The 23,129-nt window shown below is 40.7% G+C and overlaps 1 protein-coding gene across 1 annotated transcript; it reads right to left on the minus strand.

Annotated features, from left to right (window-relative positions):
* Positions 1 to 6,650: 6,650 nt before the first annotated feature.
* Positions 6,651 to 20,170, minus strand: ddc (dopa decarboxylase; the record flags this gene model as incomplete). Its single annotated transcript, XM_083678663.1, has 13 exons — positions 6,651 to 6,851; positions 6,960 to 7,061; positions 9,690 to 9,788; positions 10,070 to 10,089; positions 11,618 to 11,694; positions 13,564 to 13,631; positions 14,597 to 14,691; positions 14,787 to 14,853; positions 15,437 to 15,580; positions 16,071 to 16,205; positions 18,667 to 18,786; positions 18,978 to 19,091; positions 19,970 to 20,170. 13 exons carry the CDS (start codon positions 20,168 to 20,170, stop codon positions 6,651 to 6,653), a joined length of 1,443 nt encoding a protein of 480 aa, XP_083534789.1.
* Positions 20,171 to 23,129: the final 2,959 nt, after the last annotated feature.

Below are 23,129 nucleotides of genomic sequence, written 5' to 3' on the forward strand. Positions count from 1 at the left end.
AAATAGGAAGCACATTACACTTCTACTGTATATCACCTATATTGTGTTTGTTTTGCTTTCAAAGTCAGTCAGAAACAGTTGAAAGCATATGTAATTGTGTGTGTTAAAGCACTCTGTGGAAACCTGAGAAGGGCTTTTGCTGCATTTTTATGTTCTGGGAAATGTACTGTATAGACCACATCAGAGGAGGGCTGTCATTAGTAGGATATGTGCAGATCAATGAAAAAAACAACCTCAAACAGCAGCACTCAAATGGACTGGCCTGCTCTGACAGTGCAACACGCAATCTGAACAAGAAGACAAGTGAGAACTACTGCTGCTACTGAACATCTGCTGGTGGACTCGTGTGTGGTCCGAGTCTGAATACAAAGCCATGCGCTATCAAACGGAATTTGATTTGTAATTCATCAGGCATCGAGATTAAGTATTTTTAGCTGCTGGGAGTGTGATCTGACACCTATTTGTCTGAGGAAACCGGAAAGGCAGACCCTCAAAATTAGATTTAGAGATAGATGCAGAAAAGCGTGGCTACAGTCTCCCTCACTGAAGCTTTCTTATTGAATCTAATGAAGTTGCATGGTCCCGTTTGATTTGCACACAACAACTCTTGTCGACATGTTTGTCTTTTGAATTGCGCACTTTAATTCATTTTGCAATTCAAAATGAATAGAATTATGCTTTTGTGTTAATTCCATTTAGACTCAATACAATGTGTGCGTGCGTGTATCAAAATGTGCTACCTTTTGTAAATCACAGAGCAAAGAGAAGGAATAATATTAAAAAATACATGCAGAGCAGTATTCTAAGAAAGTTTCCATAGATTAGGGCCCTATAATTTAAAATTATAGAAGATAAAATCACTGAATTCAGACATAAAAACGGAATTAGACAATAGGGAAAATTGCATTGAAATGATAAGAAAACAACTTAATTTGCTCCCTGGCAATATTTCTTGAAGAGTTCATATTCGTGATGCTATTTACTCTGCAACACCCCAATAATTTTGCAGAAATGTCCCATCTGTGTATGTATCTGTGTGCGCTGTGCACAACTGCAGAGCTGGCTTCATGTGTAGCCATTAGCGAACAATGCAGAGACTAGCCCTATGCAGGTAAAAACAGCTTTTCAACAGTAACTGCAAAGCAAATGTTTGATTGAATACTACATCGATTTATTGTGGTAACTGAATAAGCCATTAGGTTCAGCTTGTGCACATGCAGTAAAAAACCGGAGGAAAACTTGTCCTGTCACTTAGTGCCTGCCGCTTGACGCGCTCAGTCTGGGAGCACTCCCTTTACAATGCCGCGTGATAGAAAAAAAGCTAGCAAAATGACTTCAGGGTTGCAGTTCAAGAGCATGAACCTATGTTGCACATTTTGTTTATCAATATTCTCTTATTCACAAACTTATTTGCATTGAATTTTTAGAAGAAGAAGAAGCAGAAGAAGCACTTGAATTGAAATAATGCATAGTATAATTTAATGCAAAACGGGCCCTAAATAGGGCCCTAATAGATTCTCCAAATTAACTGTAAATGACCATGCTTTAAGAAAGAAGTTGATTATTGGTCAATTATTCTGTTTAAACAGTATCTGTTTCATCTGTTTAATCGGTTTAAAAAAAAAAATCAGGCATCGAGATGAAAAAGAAAAGATAGCCAACTGTACCCATTGATCTTCTGTATAATATATTCAGACTCACAGAGGAGCTTCTCAATTTGCGTCATTCCATCTCATAGGTCCATCAACTCAGCTAGAATTCTTCCATCAACCTCACTCCATTACCAACTGCACTACGACATTTTGTAATCCTCTGAGGAATCGTCCCAAAAGTTTATGTTAATTGTGTGCAGCATTACCCAATGCTTTCAGATTCTCACTAATTCCCCACTAAATCTCTTGGATGACATTTGACAGAAGTGTGTGGCTTTTCTTGTAGGCAGACCAATTAGAAGAAAAAGCTCTTTGGAGCCACATAATTTACAGAAAGACAAGCTAATCAAACTATACGATTAGAGAAGTGGCAGTTAATGGGTCTCTACTGCCGCAACATGAATCATGATCACACATCACACACACACGCATTCTAGTTATAAAATGAGTTTCTTTCTCAATGCAATATTATAAGAAATTCATAGTTAAAAAACTGTAATATTGTAGCAAAGGAAAGGCAGAGTAATATACGACAAATGTTTGTCCAAGAGATGTATAATAGAGTAGACTTACTTATCCATCTGTAACATTTTTAAAAACCCTTCAGCAATCATGTTGTGTGTTGACGTGCCAGAATGCACGTGTTCAAATATAGTTACTTTACTAACTTTACTTGAATACCCTCGGTAACGTATTGTACATCAATGTCATGAGACCAAATCTACTTGACATCTCTGTCTTTATCTTGACCTCATACAAAGAAAGCATTTTTTGTGAAGCATTGAATGTCAAATGATTCATATGAAAAGGAACATTGTATGTTCCATGAACTACCCCACTCCTCAGAAATGTTACTTAGTGTAGAATAGTCTGTTTGTATAGAATATAAGATTCCTTGACATCTAACCCCATTTTTGTTGGACCATTTCAGCCAATATGACATCTGAAGTAGATAATGTTAGCATCTCACATCTGTAGATCATCCACTCAAAAACCTATGGAAAAAATGATTTCATCCATTACTGTTTATCGGCTGTTACAGTACATTACTGTAGCTAACAGTACTCCCATTGTTACCACTACACTCGTGTTGAATTCACCATCCAGTGCAGTACTGATAATCGAAAGAACTTTAAGATGTTACAATGTAACATAACACACAGCCTTTGCGTGAAAAATTGTGAAATAGCATTCATTAGCATTGAATTACTAGGGCACTCGATCCTAATCTTATTCTATGTGCTGCTACAGCAATCAAAGCACAGTTAAACATAAGCATTACATGTAAACTCTGGAACATGATATGCTAGTCTTAGGACTTAGCTGTGGCTTTGAATTAGATTTGATGACTTCCATGGTATTTCCCTTGAACGCCTCTCAGACGAGAGGTCTGTGACAGTGTTCACCACATTCAACAACCTCTGAGTGTTATGAATGAGTATGTGGTCATGCTGGATTAAAATAAGGTTTATGAATTTTGAATTGGGGAAAATATAAGCATTTGTACAATCACATAGCTTTTTTGTTCCTTCTGTTTTATTGTTTTTAATGAAACACTGGAGATGCTGGAAGGCTGTATATGGTACATCTTAATGAATAATTGCTGTATAATAATATAGCTGCGAGCAGCCATGCCCGGGGTTTAAGCTTTCTGGCACAATATCGCAGCGGATATTTTACAGGGCACCTGTAAGAGTTACAGAGTTCTGTTAACGTTTCCTGTAATGCCTAGCGGATCTGCATGACATTTGGTATATATGATCTATGGACAAAGGTCTTCTTTATTACATTAGCTAAAACAGCATGGCCGCTACAAGCCAAAAACAGTTAATAGCGCCGCCATGTGGTCAAACACAACACTACTCTAGGGGTTAGGTGGTAACATCTGTGCCAAATTTCATGACTCAATTGCTGCGTTCCATTTCTCCAACCTTCTTTTGAAGTATGCAATTACGCACGTCCCAAAACGGATTTACAGCATAGGATTGGTCTAGGCATGGGTTCTTATACCAATCGATTCCCTTCAGGAAAAGGGTGGAGAATTGGGACGTAGCATACAAAGCCGAAATCACACGGGATCCGTACGTCCATTGCAATTCGTTTGACTGTCTGTTAATTCATACTGAATACGAAATATATGTGCGTCCATTCAGGTGAACTCCCTCCGTCTTGTTGCATTCTATGCTCCACTGTACCTTTAATCATAGCGAATTCTAGACCAAAAAGAGCTATGTAAATTATCTGTAGATGGCTGCATAATGGATAATATTATTTTAAAAAGGTAACTACTGTTCTGCTATTGATCTCTGTACTAGCTACTGAATGGGGGTGTGAATTCAATTAGCAGAATTTCAGAATCTTTTGGACTATTTTGCAGAGTTGTTGCTAGATGCTGAACCTGAAGGAAAAACTGAATTCTGTTTTGCCAGAAGTGTGCTCTATACACAACGTGTAGTCGATGAAGGCATTAGGTATTTGATTTGTTTGACGTGGTGCCAGGCGTCATTAATTTCAAACGGGTTTCCACCCCTTTGTAGCTATTAATTTCACCAAGCTTTCCGAACTAGGAAAAGGTCTCAACAAGGTTACTTGTAAGTAAATGTCTTCACTTATCTGCATAACTAAATAATTACATATTCATAATAAAAACAAAATTTAACATCTCACTGGATAACTCACACTAAATACTATTACTAACCTGTATTTAAGATGCATATAATTTTTTCCAAACATCCCCACCTTATTTTATTGGGTATAGTGGCTTTCACCTTCAAAATCCACCATGAATCCACACTTCCTGTGGGATCAAAATTATCTTGACTTTTGGGATCAAAACGATCCTAATCACTACCTTTGATTTTTGCGCAAAAACAACATTCAATCAGACTCGATTACCAAATCAGAATTCCTACCTGAATGATCAGAATCCTATTTTTCTGTTTTAAAATACCCAATACTACCATTTAATCCATTGCCGAAATCCGATCAGATAATTTTTTTTAAATACTGGGCCCAGGAGTGCCCAGGGGCTTAGGGCTTTTAGTGCTGCAGTAGTCACTGGACTGTTACAATAACCCCATATAGTGGTTAGAGCGGAAATAACACTTTATGTATCCCCACTTGAAATGCAATGGCCATTTTCAATCCCTGCTGTTTACCTCAAAAAGTATGACACAAATACACATTTTATTTTTTTATTTTTTATTAGGTCAAGTGTAAAGAATACAGTACAATACCACCATCAGCAGAAGAAGCCACACATCCAGCCACTCGAAGCATTACAAATACTCCTGATAAACTAATTTTCTTTTTATCTCAGTATATATGATTACATTATCACCTTAGTCACAGGTAAAAGCTAATCAAGATAACAATACCTCCCCGCCCGCCACCCCATTGTGAGAGAAAACAAGTTAGCACACTGCTGGTTATGTGAAGTAAACACAGGAAAGACATAGAGTGACCATTACACATACACACACATACAACACATCAACAGAACAGTACCCTTCCTCATACAAAAGGCACACATTACGAATGCAGACCAGGACCAGGGACGTCTTACAATGGGGAATTTGCTTTGTTTATCTATTTCATGAGATTCTGTTACAAGCTGGGAATCACAGTCAAATGGTCTAATAAAATTAGACTGATTTATTTCTTACATGTTACCTCTTAAGGAGAGATCACTGCATTGCCATTACATAGTGTATGCTCTGACTAGGCTATAACCTATTACAATTAAGAGACATATTGTATTTGTGTCTCTTCTAATCAAGTGAGACATTAACTTTTGATTGAATATTTTATTCATGTACTTCAGGGGCAAAAGGCCGACAGTAAATGCTTTTAACTCTTAAGAGCACTCAGTAGCCCCATGTTGGTTGCAAATACAATGGTCAGTAGGACAGAGCTGGGAATCAATAACCCGTTTCTCTCTTTGGCATATTCTCAACCAGCTGTGCATCTTATAATTTTTTGGCTTCATGTACACAACGAGAAACAGCAGGAACATGGGCAGTCATTAGACACATGACAAACAGCAAAGGGGGCCATAAAGTACACATCATTAAAAAAAAAAATGAAGGACCTGTCATATACTGCATACTCAGTGCCCTCTTGTTTCAGACCTTCAGGGCCATAAACCCTCTGTTTAAATACATCTACAGTTCACTCCACAAGTACAGGTAAACACAGTTGAGTGATCAGATCCTTGGATAAACCTCACTCAGGATAAAGCTCCACTCATACTAAATCCCCCGTCTGTATTTTTAGCACGCTGGCCTTTCTCAGAAAGGGGATTTGGATGAACAGCAGTATTAAGGTTGAGGGGGGACAGGGGTGTGAGAGGGTGAGGGGTTGGGGGAGCAGGCAGGCAGTGCTTACGTAGACCCCCCCCCCCAGGGGGGTGCGTGGTCTCTGGCCTGTCATCTCGCATTTAGAACACTGGCGTGCTGAGGCTAAGCAGAACTCTGGGGCTCCACAGCATGGTCAGTGTAGGCTGACAGGGAACACATGCATAGCTCATCTGACTGTGACCACGTACTGTATGAGGTCAGAGTCAGCAGTGATGCCTGGCAGTATTGAAATATGGATTTATATCTGAACTTTGTGTGTCCGTTAATGGACATCAACATGTATGGGAAGAGAGAGAATTCTTTAGTGTCTTCTTCATAAACCCTCTATCTCTGGTGTCTTATCAAGCCAGACCTTGACGTGAAATTATTTACCTCACCCACAAATATTCATTCACCTCACTCACCCACACACACAAATTCACACACACACACACACACACACACACACACACACACACACACACACACACACACACACACACACACACACACACACACACACATACACACACACACAAGCCACATGTAAATGCAGAGGACAGGACAGTAGATCCTGCAGGAGCAGGAGTGCAGTATGTAGGTAGGTAAGGTCAGGTCAGGTCATAGGACAGACCCTGCCCAGTCTCCCTCTGGGGTCTGATCAGTGAGGCAGCTCCTGCAGCAACTCTGAGGCCAGATATGAGATGTGTCTCCAGGCCTCCTGGATGTGGCGGGACTCTGTGGTGCGGGCACACACAGCGAAGCGCAGCACAAAGCTTGCTGACAGCTGGCACGGCACCAGGTGGATCCTGCGGGCAACGTTGATCTTCTTTAGCAGGGCCTCAGTCAGCTTGTTTGATCCCTTTTAGGAGGAAGAGTCAGAATGTTTGAGTCTATTCAAGCACAAAGACTTTACCATGGTTTTGTTGACTATGAACATGGGTACAGATTGTTGGGTTAGTCATGGTACCTTTAGTCTAAAGCAGACCAGCCCCATGATGACATCTGCGCTGATCTCAAACCGCTGGTCAGAGCGAACCAGGCTCTCAAACTCTTTGGCCAACCCCGTTTGCTGTAATGGTAGAGAGACAGACTTCAATGGAAGGCTGAGTATGTATGGCTTAGGACGGTGATGGTGGTAACAGGTGAAACGTGAAGTTCTTTATATTGTCTCTAGGTGGCAGCATAGTGACTTCATTTGGCAGATGGACTCCATCCTAGAACAGTCCTTGCAAAAGGAAGCCGCAGCAGGGGTTAGTGGTGCTGTAATCCAAAATAGTGTGGATATGATTTTGTATTTTTTGTAAATGCATGCAGAATACTATGTAAAATATGTTTTTCTCCATTGATAAAGGATCCCGGCTGAAACTAATGAAACTAGTTTTATGTTGACTACATTTTAGATACACATGTAGTTGCACTCTGTAGTCCTATAGCCAGTGCCACAAAACACATCTCTGTTTTAGTATTCAAATTGAATTTGCAAACATGATTTCTGTCACAAATATGCTAACGACCATTCGATCATCCTCGGGTGCTATAGCCGTTTGCGAGTGACACTGTCCAAGCTTCCTTGGATGGAAAGCTATTACACAGAACATACTGTGTATGTTCCTCTCTTCTCAACCTGGTCAAGCTCACACTCACCACATATTCAAACATGTATGTAACTCATCTTCTAATCATCAAACAAGTTTATGAGCCACTGGATGGCTTGGTGAGAATCTATCCATGTGCATCACTGTATGTAATCCCAATTATATCAGGAAGTACTATTTGAAATCAAAGGAGGAGTGAGAAAGGAATGGGTATACTGTAATACAGCCAGAACTATTAGTGCCAGCTCCTTATTAATGGGGCCAAAACTCTGGCCCTAACTGTGAGTATTGGCTGACCACTTCATTTCCTCATTCTCAGCCAGTATGTCACTGCCACTGAGGAGTTTATGAGCTACAGTATGTGTCCGCTATGTACATTTGGCAACTGTTGTTTGTCTGACCATGATGATGGGAAATGCCACAAACCCGTCTGTCTGTGTCACCTAAGCCATACGCTCAACAGCCAAACCATTGTTATGTTTCCAAAAAGGAAACTGTACAGTTCATCAACATGTTATCATGGCAGCCTATATTCCCCTGGATGCTAATGCTAAGATTGCCATGAAAGAACTGCATACTGTCATTAGCAAACAACAGACTCTGCATCCCGAAGCAGCCTTCATTGTCGCGGGTGACTTCAACCACTCCAATTTAAAGACTGTACTGCCTAAATTCCATCAAAATGTCTCATGCCCCACCAGAGGAGACAGGACATTGGACCATGTATATACCAGCGTGGCTGATGCATACAAAGCCGTTCCCCTCCCCACCTAGGACAATCTGATCACCTCTCATTGTTCCTACTGCCCAAGTACTCAGCACTCATCAAACGGGTGAAACCTACAGTGAGGACAGTCAAGGTCTGGCCAGAGGGAGCTGACTCGGCGCTCCAGCAGCGTTTTCAAAACACTGACTGGAGTGTGTTTGCCACACAGGCCACCCATGACTCCCACACGGACATTGACTCATATGCCTCCTCCGTTCTGGACTACATCAATTCCAACATCAACAGTGTCACCACCCTCAAACGGATTACCACTTTCCCTAATCAGAAGCCATGGATGAACAGTGAGGTCCGACTCCTGCTGAAGGCATGTGACATTGCCTTCAGATCAGGTGATGCTCAGGCATATAGCTCATCCAGGGCTAACCTGCAGAGGGGCATCAAAAAGTCCAAGCACAACCACAAGCTAAGGATCGAGGATCACTTCAAGAACAACTCTGACCCCCGACGCATGTGGCAAGGCATCCAGGCCATCACAGACTATAAACCCACTAACACCTCTCCCCCTCCATCGACGCCTCCTTGCCTGATGAGCTGAACCACTTCCAAACTCAGTGAACTGGGCATCAATACCTCCCTCTGCAACTGGATTCTGGACTTCCTAACCAACAGGCCGCAGTCTGTTAGGCTACATAACCACACCTCCTCAACCCTCACCCTGAACACCGGCGTTCCACAAGGCTGTGTACTGAGCCCCCTCCTTTACTCCCTCTTCACCTACGACTGCACACCTGTTTTTTTTTGCACTTCTGGTTAGACGCTAACTGCATTTCATTGTCTCTGTACTTGTACTCTGCACAATGACAATAATCTATTCTATAATCTCTAATCTAATCTAATCTAAAACATGATTTACCCTATACCCATTTCACAGCCTCTAGCCTCATTGCCACTTAGCCTCGCATAGCCTACAAAATGTATTGTTTTATTGTTCTTTTTTGTAAATTTGTAAATTTGTTATTGCTATTTTGTTAATATTTTGCTATTTTGTAAATCCCTTGTCAATATTTGTTATTGTTTTTTTATGTCCCATGCACCAACCTCACCAAGTTAATTTCCTGTATGTGCAAATATACTTGGCCAAATAAAAGAATTCTGATTCTGATTCTGATTCGAAGATGAGAAATGTCAGTCGATCATGTCTTGGCTTTTCTTGATATTGCTTTATGTCATAAAGTTGATGAATGCAGTATGGCAGAGACAGTGCCTGGCTGGAGGCATCATGTGTGCTGCTTCATTTACTGTGAGGACTAGACACAGTCCAGGCTGATTTGATTGACAGAGGAGTGGATCGGAGAGGCTGCTCCAGTTCCAGTACCTTTCGGATGTAGTCCTGCAGGCCTTTGAGCCCATACATCCGGAACACAAACCACATCTTCAGAGAGCGGAACCTTCGGCCCAGTGGAATCTGCCAGTGCTGTGGGCCGAGTGTAGCCGTGGCGAGAGCAAAGAACTCATTAGAAGTCATACATGTGACATGCCACAGTATAATTCTAATGGAATATAGTGATAACAGAAAAAAACTCATATAGTGATAATAGATATTAAATGTATATAACAAAAAACTTAAATAAACGGCAGACAGAGATAGAACAACTGGGCTGTGTCTAACTGTGTCTGAATTTGGAATATTCAGAGGCATTTATTAATACAAATATCACAAAGCACATGTATATCAGATATAGTCATTCCTCTTACCCGGTAATCAGTCACCAGTCCTGAGAATGAACAGATGAGTAATTAGCCCAAACATATACAGTTGCACTCATCACACATTTAGCACAGTCAACATTTGACTTCACATATAACCTATAATTTGTATTGTATGCCTATTGTGCACACCATGGAGTACTGCCTACTATCTCTGACATCAATACTACACCACAACAGCAGTATTCTGTCACTCCCAAAAAAACCTTCTCTGTCTGTATGGATGGTGTTGCCTCCAGAAAGAGAAGCCCTGTGCTGTGGTAATAACCTGTAATTTCGTTGTTCAGATTGGGTAAGCCATTGCGGGCAGCCTCAGTGAGGTCGACCCGTCTTTTGTCTTTCTGTCAGTCCAATTATGGTGTGGTTTCAGGCACAGCTGCAGGTTGGTGAGGCAGAGGCGGCCGTTTGTGTTCATCTGCATCCAAGATGGGTGGTGATAAAATACTTGCTGTAGCTCAGAACCATCATTAGACAGGGCAAACGGTTTGGAAGTATATGAGAGGTGATTGAGTTGGGAAGGGTGAGACTGATAATTGAATTGGTTTGTTTTAGAATGATACCTAAGCCACAGAAGTGAGTTAAGTTTTGGACCCCTAACAATATTTACAAAAAAACCCTGAAAAACCATAGCCAGTTGCCCTCCGACTTACAGTACACACACACACACACACACACACACGTGCGTGTGCGTACACACACACACACACACACACACACACACACACACACACACACACACACACACACACACACACACACACACACTTTCTTGCCCCATGATGTAAGAGGTGAGAATTAATTTATCTAGTTCTCACACGCTGTTTATTAGTAAGCTTAAAGGCAGCAGGATTGGGGGTGACTAAGTTGACAGATCCTCAGATCCTTCAGCCAAAATAGGTTTTAAATGGATCAGGTTGTCATTACAAACTGAGCAAATGGAGAGGAACAAAACTGCACATGCAATGCAGTTTCCACACCATCTCTCATGTGAAGAATAGCGGTAGCTGCATCAAGTTATTGGTATGTTTGTCACTGGCAAGGACTGGGGAGTTTGTCAGGATCAAGAGAAATTATGAAATTTGCTGAGTTGGTAGTGACATCTTAATCTACACAGTGTGTAATTGATTCCTATGCAAATCAGAGACCCTATAAAAACAAAGATATTAATTCCAAAATTACATGAACTATTATCCTTGCATTAAGATGGACTCAATTCAACTTACTGAGTGATTTGTTGATAACATTTTTGCATTTTAGCCAATTTAAAGAGTGTCATAACAAAGGGTCTGAATACTTATGTACATGAGGTACTTCTGTATTTGAATAAATTACTGACATTTCTAAAAACCTGTTTTCGCTTTGTCATTCTGGGGTATTATGTGTGGATTGATGGCAAATTCTTTTAATTTAATTCATTTTATATTGAGTCTACACACAACAAAATGTGGAAAAAGTGAAGGGGTCCGAATACTTTCCGAAGGCACTGTATACCACATTTATAACAAATGGATCATGAGTCATAGTAAACATGTCTACCTGAGTCTTGATGATCATGTGTTAGGTACAAAGGATCCATCTTGAATGCTCCAATAATATCAGCTCTTTTCTTCACCCTGCAGACAGATAGAACAATATTTAAATGTTTCCTTCATATATTTTATATGAGTGGTGCCAACAAATGAAAAGGAACAGCATTGCATTGATGGTAAATGGGGTTCTCTTGTACAATAGCTGTGCAGTCTCACAATAGCCATATGGTTTGGCTATAGTTCACCAACACTGTCTGGCTTTTCCCCAGCCTCACATCCCTAGTAAGGTTGTTTGTAAACAATGCCATTGGGCCCCTGATGGGTCTGAGAATTACTTATCTATAACTATGTTTTCACAATTACTACAACAAATAATGTGAAGTTTGGGGTTAGGATGTTTTATATCGCATCACACATTAATAAACCAATAGGAAATAGGGTCTGGGAGTGGTTCTTAGAATACCCTCATAACACAGCATATGACATCCAATAGGACTCAGTGAACATGAAATAAGGAAATTAGATCAAAAGTGAGCCCAGTAACACTTTCATCCAACAAAATAATATGAAGCTTATAATGAACCTGTAATGGAAAAATCAGTATGTGCAATAATAATCGATTATGATCTTTAGATGTGTTAACATATATTCAATTACTAATAGTATTATGTGATTCTTCCCTCAAGTGTTAAAGTGTTCCAGATGAGTAACCCCCTAAGCAGTTATATTATCTATGATGGTCATAAAGAGTATCCTGTATTTAGCCTCATTGATTAGATTGTGCCCCTGCCCCACGCCTAACTAACAGATACATTATATTTACTGCCTGTAGCGGAATAACCGCAAATCCAGAGCCACCCTACACAAACTGTTGACAGGACAAGATGAAAATATACATTAGTGTCTTTTCATAGGTTCAGTCTGTCCCTAGGAGATACATTTCTGCTGAGACGTAACACTTCTAACTGCAGGACTATTGTTCTCTCAGAGCTGCCCCCAGGATGTTATCTATGACTGCTGTAGCCACCTGTCTTCAAGGTTATACATTATCATCATGTGAAAACCCCGCCTCACGATCAGACCATCTGAAGGGTATACATTGTATGCTGTAGCTTGTATTTGGGCTCTCTGTTCGTACGGTGCAGAGTGCTATGCTTGTAACCATTATTAAAAGCTACTAAACAGATATTGTGTTTGTGCATTTTTGCAAAGTCTCACTGAAATCGTTATTGTGGTAATCCCCTAGACAAAGATTTCCACCACAAACCAACATACTGATGTACACAAATGGCACATTTATTTAGATTGATCAACTGACAGTATTGTAGTTATAGTAATTTATTCAAGTGATATTACAACACATTAGCACATAATTATCTACGCAACACATCAGCTACAAGAAAGGCACAAGGCTATTTAAGAGCATCTCAATATCTCCACTTCTATGAGCCATTTCCTGTGTGTCAACTGATTTTGTCATGGTAACCCAGTGTGGAGTGGAGCAGTGTATATTGAGCACTCTCTCAACAGGAAGTGTAGGGTTTGTTTGTGGTGTGATGAGAGATAGGGCAGATGGGAGACCTTATTTAAAGGATGATTCAGGTGTTCTGTTGGTACAGGGGGTGGCTGTGTTTGGATGGAGTTAGGGGAGGTACTGTACATACAGCATCAGCGTACCCCACGACAGGGAGATTAGAGAGGATGTCCCTTGATCTATGTAACTACTGTGAATACTTTCCAATAAAACATCCCTGGGAGAACTGTCTTTAAAGAAGCCATCCGGTGCCCAAACAGGAAACACTTGTTATACAGTACCTTGAAGGGTACTTATGTATAATTAATGGAACACTTACATAAACACATGCTTGTGTTGGTATATAGATCTTCATAATATCTAAATGTGTACACAGTGTCTGTCAATCACAAAGTCCAAAAGATAATTTGATAACTTACCACATTGTAGAGCAGTCAAAGTTGACCAGCAGCCATTTGTGCGGGTTGAAATTGAATGAGTCTGCATACTAAAAATAAATAAAAGAGTTGCCTGTCTGAATAACAGCGATAAGAATTGCCTCAGATTCTAAACAGAATAAAGCCACTCTCCAACATCACTGGATTTCTTAAACTGCAGATGGGCTAACACAACCGAAAATGTCATTATTATTGTCAAAGAGATATATGGCAACATACTGAACACAGCATATCTACACCTTGACAGCCTTAATTTGAAATGCAAAATAGAGGGTACACAATAAAGACCCACAATAAATGTAAGCCAGCACCATGGTTCATGAAAGGGACACATCTCTAGTCTCATCTATTTGCTCACTATTGCTTTTCTAATATCCTTCCCATCTGCCTTCACAGATGCAATAAAAGCCAGCAATAGAAGACAATATCAATCTTAGACTTGTGCCCAATACAATAGGTGTCATGCTGACTCATGGTGGGGCCTGCCTATCAGTCATAACCTAGCAACAGGCCCTGCAGCAGAGAGGAGCCGGTGCGGCTGTCATTCAGAATAAGGGATAAAGGTCGGAGCTCCTTAACAGCCGAGCTCACTCTCCCCACATTGTTTGAACTTTTGCTACAAATAAACATTGATATTTCTTTGAAAGGGAGAGCAGAGGCTTATCTAAAGGTCTGACGATGCCTCAGGAAATTACTTTAGCCTTATCTGTGCTCGCTACAGTATGTGGCACTCCGCTCTGCTGGAGAGCCAAAACGTCTCAAAGGCCGATTGATGCTTTCTAATTTTGCACCGATTGTTTGGCATATTACTCATTCTTGCACACTTCCCTGTTGACATTCAAATTACGGTATTATCAAACACAAATGATGCAGCTCTAAGTAGTTTGCTGTAATGAAAATATGACTTACATGTGCGTTGGTATTCACTACCAGTTCAACTGGAAGGGTCCACTGTTAAACAGGGACAAACAGCATGTGTGTTGGATGAGTGCTGTTGTGCAGTTGTTTTACTCACCTCAATTCCATTTAACAAAGGTCTGAATTCAGGGCAAATGAAGGCACTCCCAGCATATGCAGCATCAACGTGCATCCAGATTTTCTCTGCATTGCCTGAGACAAAACAAATACATGTAACTTTAGAACCAGCATACAGAAACATACACAGTTTAAATCCCACAGCCTTTAGGACTGAAAATCTTACTTACATATGGGCCCAAGTTCAGTAATGTTATCAAATGCACATGAGGGAGTGGTCCCAAGAGTAGCACAAACCTGAAAGAAGGAATAAAGACAACAAACCATGGAATACATGTACACAATGTGATATGTGTTATAGTCTACATATGGATTGGATAAAACTGGAGATATAATGCCATGATAGTTTAATGGTAATCATATCTGAACATGACAATTTCTCCTCTAAGTGTGACATAAGACATTGTTGGTTTGGAGACTACTGTTCTTGTAATCATTCACTGATAGTGATCTCTCTATCTCTATGAGATATCTGTTAACTAGATCCATTTTTATTAGGTTTGTCAGAAGAGGCGATTAGAAACAACATTTGCAGTTGTAAAGCCTCAGGGCTCACAATGAGCAGCATAGCAGGGAGGGAGATGTCACTTGCAACTGTTGCCACGGTGAGTAGCTACGTATTATGTGGATTCTGGACTGGTTTTCTTCTATACAATTTCGGAAACTTGGATAACCATGTAGCTATTTTACAATGTAAAATGAATGGTGTGAAATCAGGGTGAATATTGTCATTACTTCTGATAAGGAGACAGCTACTGTACTTGTCTGTTTCAATGATACGTTGCCAGTTTACACCTGTAAAAGCCTTACGATGTCTTACATAAAAAGGGATGAGTCCAGCTGCCTTGTCTTCATCCAGAATCTTCGTGAGCATCTCTCCCCGCATTGCAAACTTGTCATCCGTGGGAATCTTCTTTATTGTCACTCCACCAATCAAACCCGCTCGTTCAACTGATGAATGAGCCTGTATAAATGTAGTCGATTAGACACCTAGGCGACTCCAAAATAGCTTAACATTATCACAATGGTGTAGTCAGTTATGTTTGTAGTATGTTAAATGATTCTATTTGATCATATTGTTATATCAAACAGTAACTTACATTGACCTCAGGATGAAATTAATGTTTAGATTCCAATCAAATGTACAACATCAAAGGACAGACATTGGGCATGGTGCTCCATGAAGAAAAAAAAAATCTGTTTTCCTTGCAAAGGGCAGTGCCACCCTCAGGCAAACCCATAACCTAATCCCAGTCAGGTCAGAGCTAGCATGGCTCTGGTGCCTGAAAGACCCCGCGTCATTCTTAGTAGCTCCATCTCCAACACAGGAGTTGCTGATGATGGTATCTTATGATCCAGGTACTGCAGAATAAACTAAATGGAAACCTGGGGCAATAACACCTGTGACCCCATGAAAGCTAGAAGGACTGATGAGGGGTTTGCAGCAGGCTCACCTGCTCCGAGGTGTAGGCCACCAGTTTAGAGATGATGTCTGCCTCTGGGCGCTCAGGGCTGGTGGCATGGATCTGTCTGATGATCTTGCAGCGAGCAGCCAAGAGAGCCACCAGAGTAGCCTCACTGGCCGTGCCCTGAAAGGCAAAAGATAACAGTAAGCAGGATTCATTCTTGACATCCGTCCGGATTTGTAGGCCTACTGTACATGTATACCTCCTCTGGTGTCATGTCCGGGTCTCTATATGGCTGTTATGGTCTTTAAACCTCCCACTTGAGGACTCAACCATTTCCAAAGACATGATGTGTGCCTTTTATTTATGCTGTATTCCATAAGGTGATTCTGTGATAAGGTGTCCTCTGCATTCTGTAGGTGTACTGGTTAGGTTAGCTTTTCAGTGTACATTTTCATTATAAAACGCATTTATGTACATGTAAAGTATCTGCCTGACAATACGTAACCACTCCAATGATGGTTTTCAAAGGACCCCTGTCCTAGCTGTGGCTATTCATATGCACACTCCTCTCCTGCCTATTGAGTCAGATTGTTGTGCTGTTAGAATCCCCTTTGATCACATCGGCAAGCCTGATAATAGATGTCCATATCTCTTCATCACTGAAAACATTAGATCGGCTAGAGAGAGCCATGAGTCATTATACAACTAATGTTTGAGAGGATGGTTTGTGGCACAACAAATGTTGAGACTGCCCAAATTGAACGTGACTTTTTAACTATTGGAAACATTGACTTTGATGAGACAATCAATCCGTCCTGATCTGTATGCAGGGTACTGCAGGTGTCACTGACACTGGATCAAAAAGCCCTTAATGAACCACCTGGGTCAACCATAAAAAGAAAACAATCACACCCAAAACAATGACAGATACAGGTATATTTGTGTAGATACATCAACAGATATTGATTCCCTTTTCAATTTTAATTAATATTTTCTATGCTCTGTATTTTGTATATAGTGTTATGTATTCGATGTATATTTATTTGTTTTATTTTTTAAAACACAATACAAAACATCGAAAATATTCATTCTAACTGAACAGGTAATGTAATTAATTCTGCCCTTAGAGCATTTGTGTGAGTAAACCCGCCCTCATTAGGCTTGCAACAAGAGTGAGAGGCACATTTGTTGCCATAGTGAGGTGCACTTAAAAGCACAGCAACAAAAACAACAAAAAAGGATGAGCCACACTCCTTGATGGCTTCAATGGAAGGGCATGAAATGATCTGTCATCAGTGTGCTCTCTCATGCTCCACCACTCACACCCACCCACGGCTGCCTCAGCTGCACCGTTGTTGCATCCACAAACTAAACCAATGCTCAACTCCACTCAACATGGAACAACTCCCCCACCATCACAGCCCATCGCTGGCTGACATATTAAAAGGCAATTTCCTGCCGTTTTTCTGGTGTTGTGAAAGAGAAAATAGAAAATCAATGACAGACAAATTGCAGGCAAATGTAGACGAGAGAGTGGTCAATTGCTTTTCCACACCTGCATTGTTTTCCTAGAAAATGTAATGAATATTGGGATACACATACAAAGGAAGATTAAGGTGGGCTTCTTTTATAGGAATAGATTGTGCCTTTCCCTCAACAGCAGAAAGCAGACTTTCATGCCAGTACCAAAATGCAGCAGCCACTACTCTTAAACCTTTGGATACCATCTACCATAGCGCCATTCGCTTTATCACAGGCGATAGTATGTATGTACACTGAATTGACACTGACACAATTGACAACTGTGCCTCTCTGTTATAGGTAGATAGCGCATTTACAGTGCCCTGTGTCCCAAGTAATGGGACAGTTCGCTTGACAGATGTTTCTGGTGATGTTTCTTGTGCAGGCATAAGACAGCTGTCAATGTCTAGTATTGATTCTAGGCTTTGCATTTGCCTTTGGAGTTTGCTATTGGTGTCTATCAACATAGCCTAAACAAAACAAAACATAGTCTAAACCTTAGGCTTACCATCTTATCTGCCCAACATACCACCACATCTGTGAAACATGGTGCAGGGGGTGTTAGGTTTGGACATGTATAGCTGCCACTAGAACTTGCTAACTTCTCTTAATTGATGATTGCAATTGATAACGGCAGCATCAGAATATATTCTGAAGTGTACAGAAACATCTTGTCTGTTTGAGTGCAATTCATTAGATGGCACTACATCATACAGTAAAACATACTGCCATAGCAACTAGAGTTTTTCAGCGCCACAAAGTGGAATGTCTTGACTGGCCAAGTCAATCTTCAGATTTAAATCCAATTAAACATGCATTTTATTTCCTGATAAGATTTTAGGCAAAAATACCTCAAAACAAACAACAACTGAAGATTGCTGCAGTATAGGCCTGGCAGGCATCACCAGAGAAGATACCCAGCGTCTGGTGGGGTCAATGTGTTTATGTTTCTAACAATGTAAAGTGAATGATGCCAGTATGACATACAGACCAAAAGGATCATGATCTAAAGTCAGCAATTGAATGTATTGGGAGTACTGTACAGTATGTTGTGACAATGCACCCTTAACATGTGTATAAGCATTTGATTCTCATTGGTTCTAATGTTTATAGTATATACCTGGATGACACCTCCTCCTTTTCCATTCGTTCCAGCTATGAAGTCCTCAGGTAGCTTGAGCATCTTCCCCAGCCAGTCCAACATAACCGTCTCCAGCTCTGTACATGCTGGGCTGGCAGCCTACAGCACCATGGATACACACAGTCACTCATGTTCAACACAGAGGATGGTGTGGCAGATGCTTTTATCCAAAGCAACTCTTACAGCTCATTGGTCTTACTGTGCATTAACAGAGAGAGAGAGAGAGAGAGAGAGAGAGAGAGAGAGAGAGAGAGAGAGAGAGAGAGACATGAAAATGTGGTGATACATACCCAAGAAAAGCCAATGGAACCAATAGCCCCACACAGCATGTCAGCCAGCATGGCAGGGAACGAGCTAGCCGCGGGGAAGTAGGCATAGAAGTACGGACTGTGCCAGTGGGTTACCTACAAACAGAGACAGACACACTGGATAAAACTGCTAAAATATGCTTGTTCTGTACAACACTAACTGAAAATCTTCACAGAACTATCCATTTCAACACAATATCACAGATTATTGGTAATTTGTAATAGGCAATGTGTGTTAATTGTAGAAGTATTGGGACCCTGTGACTTGGCAAGTCAAATCACATTCTCTGTGAGTGTGTGGTGCATGAAGCCAGAGGCTGCCAGTGTCCCTGTCTCCCTTAAGCCTACATAGTTTTCCCATAGTGAGTAATCAATTAGACTAACTAGGCTTATTCCAGACTGTTAACAGAGGTGTTAGAGGAAAAAATGATTTTCAGAGGGTCAGATTGAACTGGAATCTTTGGAATAAAAAATGGAATAAATCTTTGTACGTCTGAGGAAAAGGAACTTAGTTAGGGGTCGGGCTGAGTGCAGGGCAGGTTTGAACTTATTAGTTTAAATCTGTAAGACTATTGGTGTTCGATTAATCATTGACGCTCTGAACGCTCTGTTATACAGCTAAAGGATGGCTGGCTGAGGACTTTGAACAGAGATGGTGTCCAGTAGCATGTGACTGTTTGGAAAAGTTCCTCATGGAAAATTTGAAAGACAAAAATAATTGTTGACCTGTCGCCTGTTGCAGCCACAACTACAATATGTAAAACTGTGAACCATATGGCCAATAGAACAAAACATTTGTGAGCTTATCTTACACAGTTGATATACTACTGCACCATTTTAACAAAGTCACAAAGTCCAATATACTCAGTAGTTAACACATAGTAGTAAATTAAGACTGAAACTCATATTGTATGATTACTTATAAAATCTACAGTCAGTAGACCTGGATAAGATTATCAGAGTTGCCAACTCACCCCAGGCATGATGACCCTCTCAATGTCTTTAACAACATCTTCATAGGTCTCTGGATCCTGGGGGGCCTCCTCTGGGATAAGGGTCCTCAGGTATCCAGGCTCAACGTCTGGGTACACCTGCCTCTGCTCTATGTTCTCCAAGTAGTCTGCTATGTAGTCCACCATCTCTTTCCCTCGCTTCCGGAACTCTGTGACATCCATGACTCAACTGAAACACAAAAAATATTCATAGTTGTGTCAATGATCCCCTACCTGAAAAGAAAGGGGGAATGTCCACTATGACTGTTCAGCTTCTCCAGTCATTTAATCAAGACAGTGACACAAACAACAAAGTTATTTGTCCTGCTCCTGTGCTCACTACTTTGTATGTGCGTAAAAACTCTCTTTACAATGATCCCTAACTGTCCATACACTAGTCTGGATGAGTGATTTGGGCAGGTTAGTGCACGATTAATATTATTTTGTGTTAAACCATAGAAACGTGTTCATATGGGATTACATTATCACAGCTGGAAGCTCCCCCACACACCCCGACCTGCCTATACAGCATCATCAATGATATGGAGATCTCAATCAAGGTTCTAAATGTCATTATGGATGTTTGGGGACAGACGGATAGATCACTACTGCACTAACATGAATACACATGATTATCGCTGTGAGTAAACACCACTGAGGATTTGTATGACAGGTCAGTTTCCCAGACACATATTAAGCCAAGTCCTGGGCTAATCACATATTCAATAGAGCTTCTCCATTAAAAATGCTTTTTAGTCTACGATTAGGCTTAATCTATGAGAAACCATATACTATGGGCCGGTTTCACAGACAAGACTTAAGCCTAGTGCTAGACTAAAAATCATCCTCAGTGGCAATTTGCCATTGAAAGTGTGAATTTGTCCAGGACTTGGTTTAAGCCTTGTCTGTGAACCCGGCCCATTGTGTGTTACTGATTACAGTTGAAGTGCGACACAAAAACAGCACAATGATGAAGGCTTAAATATCAAGACAATGTTGTCATTCATAATACAATGTAGATGTAATACATGTAGATAACATTGGCTAATGTAGTGAGGTGTTCTGCCCCTGATTCCCCAGAGTATTACCTGTTACTGCTAATCCCCTGTAATCTGCTCTAATGCTCAATGCTCTATTTGATTGCTTGAAGGAAAATACCATTAGAGGTGTTAAGCTTCATGTCGCTGTGAAGAGGCAGGGGAGGTAGAAATCGGAGGACTGGTATCAAACAAAATGAGCCCGTCCTCCGATTTCTACCTCCACCGGCCTCCCCTGAGAGGCACATATTGCTGAGAGTGGTGAAAGATAGTCTCACTGATCAAACTTGCATGCCGTTTCCAGCTCCCAAATTGTGCAACTCCAATCCAATATAAAACAGTGGCTAGTATGAGGCCTTTCCATCTAGCGCTACTGAACATGACTAAAACATCTTTTAATCTGTTTCCATGGCTGATAATCTGAAATTTGTGATTACCCAAGACTTAGTGCTGAAGGCATTCAAGGGTTTGTCTTCGACGTGTTTAGATTTAGTATGTTCACGTTCATTGGGAAAGCTTCTCTGCAAAATGAAATTAATATAGCTACTTGATAAATGCTGTTCATAGGTATATATTGGTTCATAGAAGATTTACAACAAAAACAGAAAATAACACAATCATACAGTACCATAGTCTAACATACACAATTTCAAACAACACCAACAGTGAAACAAGAGCAGTCATTTTCATCCTGAATATCACTTGTGCAACAGACCAGAGACATATAGTACAGTATGAACCTTGCCCCCTCCTCTTTAACAACCTAACCATTCAACAAGTGTTATCTACTGTATCTTCCCTGCACTCTGTGTCTGATGCCTGTTGTGCAGAGGTTCTTATCTCTAACAGGATTAGAGAGGTGCGTGGATGCCTGGGTGGGTGAGTGGGCGACGGAGGGAGTACTTACGTTGTTTGGGCACAGACGACGCGGCGGTCCTTCTCTTCTACAGTCTTCACATACAGTGGGGTGGAGCAGGAGAGACGCACGGCGCTTTTATTTGCCAAGTGCTCCCCTCAGCCAGCCAATGGGAGTGTGGCTCCTGGCCAGAGCTGTTTGCATGCAGGAAGGGCTGATTCACAAGGAGTTAATGAGATCATGCTCACTTTCCACACAGCCAACAGAGACTGAGCCTACAGCTGTTCCTCTCCACACAGCCCATTTTACAGATTGAACTGAGCAAGCAAAGTGAATATAATATACATGTATAGCTCTGAATTAGCTGAGGTGATGGCCAGCTAACTTTACTGCTATTCTCCGCCAGTCCACATGCATTACTGATTTATACAACTCTCTACACAAAACAACCCAATATAGAAGATAAGGTTAACTAGCTAATCTCAACATATTTCTCATCACAAGTTTTTTTTTTGTTCCATCTGATGAAACACCTCAGACAGGATACCATTGTTTGAATTACTAGTACAATATTATTTTTTTGTTCCATCTGATCAAACACCTCAGACAGGATACCATTGTTTTCAGCATTATTAGTACAGTATCCCCTTGTGGATCCGGGAGGATTAATGAGACACACCACCCTCTGTGTCTGTACATCTATCATTCATGAATAACTAATCTGTAATAACATTGATATTACATGTTACTGATTGGTTATTAAAGTAATCTGCCCTACAAAGCCAAAGTACAGTAACAACAGATATATTTTAATTGAACATATTAAGCCTAATCCTAGACTAAAAAGCATCTTCAATGAAGATTCTCCATTGGCAATGTGATTTAGTCTAGTCTAGGATTAGGCTTAATCTATGTTCTGGAAAACACCCCATTAGGTATAATAGCAACCTAATGTTAAGTGTGACCCATCATGGTTCATATATCATGTCTATATTATGTTAAAATGTGTGCTCAACCATGACTAATGCTAACATCTGTCTGCCTTAATTCTTTGAGCATGGCCCCTTATGTAGAACTTTTTGTAGTGATTGTCTGCCACCCAGTGGCAAATGAAGAGAAGCACGAGGTTTCAAGCTCACATTGGATGTTGAGGATAAATCTAATCTTTTTCAGATTCCCTCTGAATGAACGGTTAATTGTAGTTGAGCTTTAAAGCAAACTCTGAGAAAATGAATTTCATAGTAGTATT

The sequence above is a fragment of the Argentina silus genome (assembly GCF_951799395.1).
Source record: "Argentina silus genome assembly, chromosome: 10".
In the NCBI taxonomy this organism is placed as follows: domain Eukaryota; kingdom Metazoa; phylum Chordata; class Actinopteri; order Argentiniformes; family Argentinidae; genus Argentina; species Argentina silus.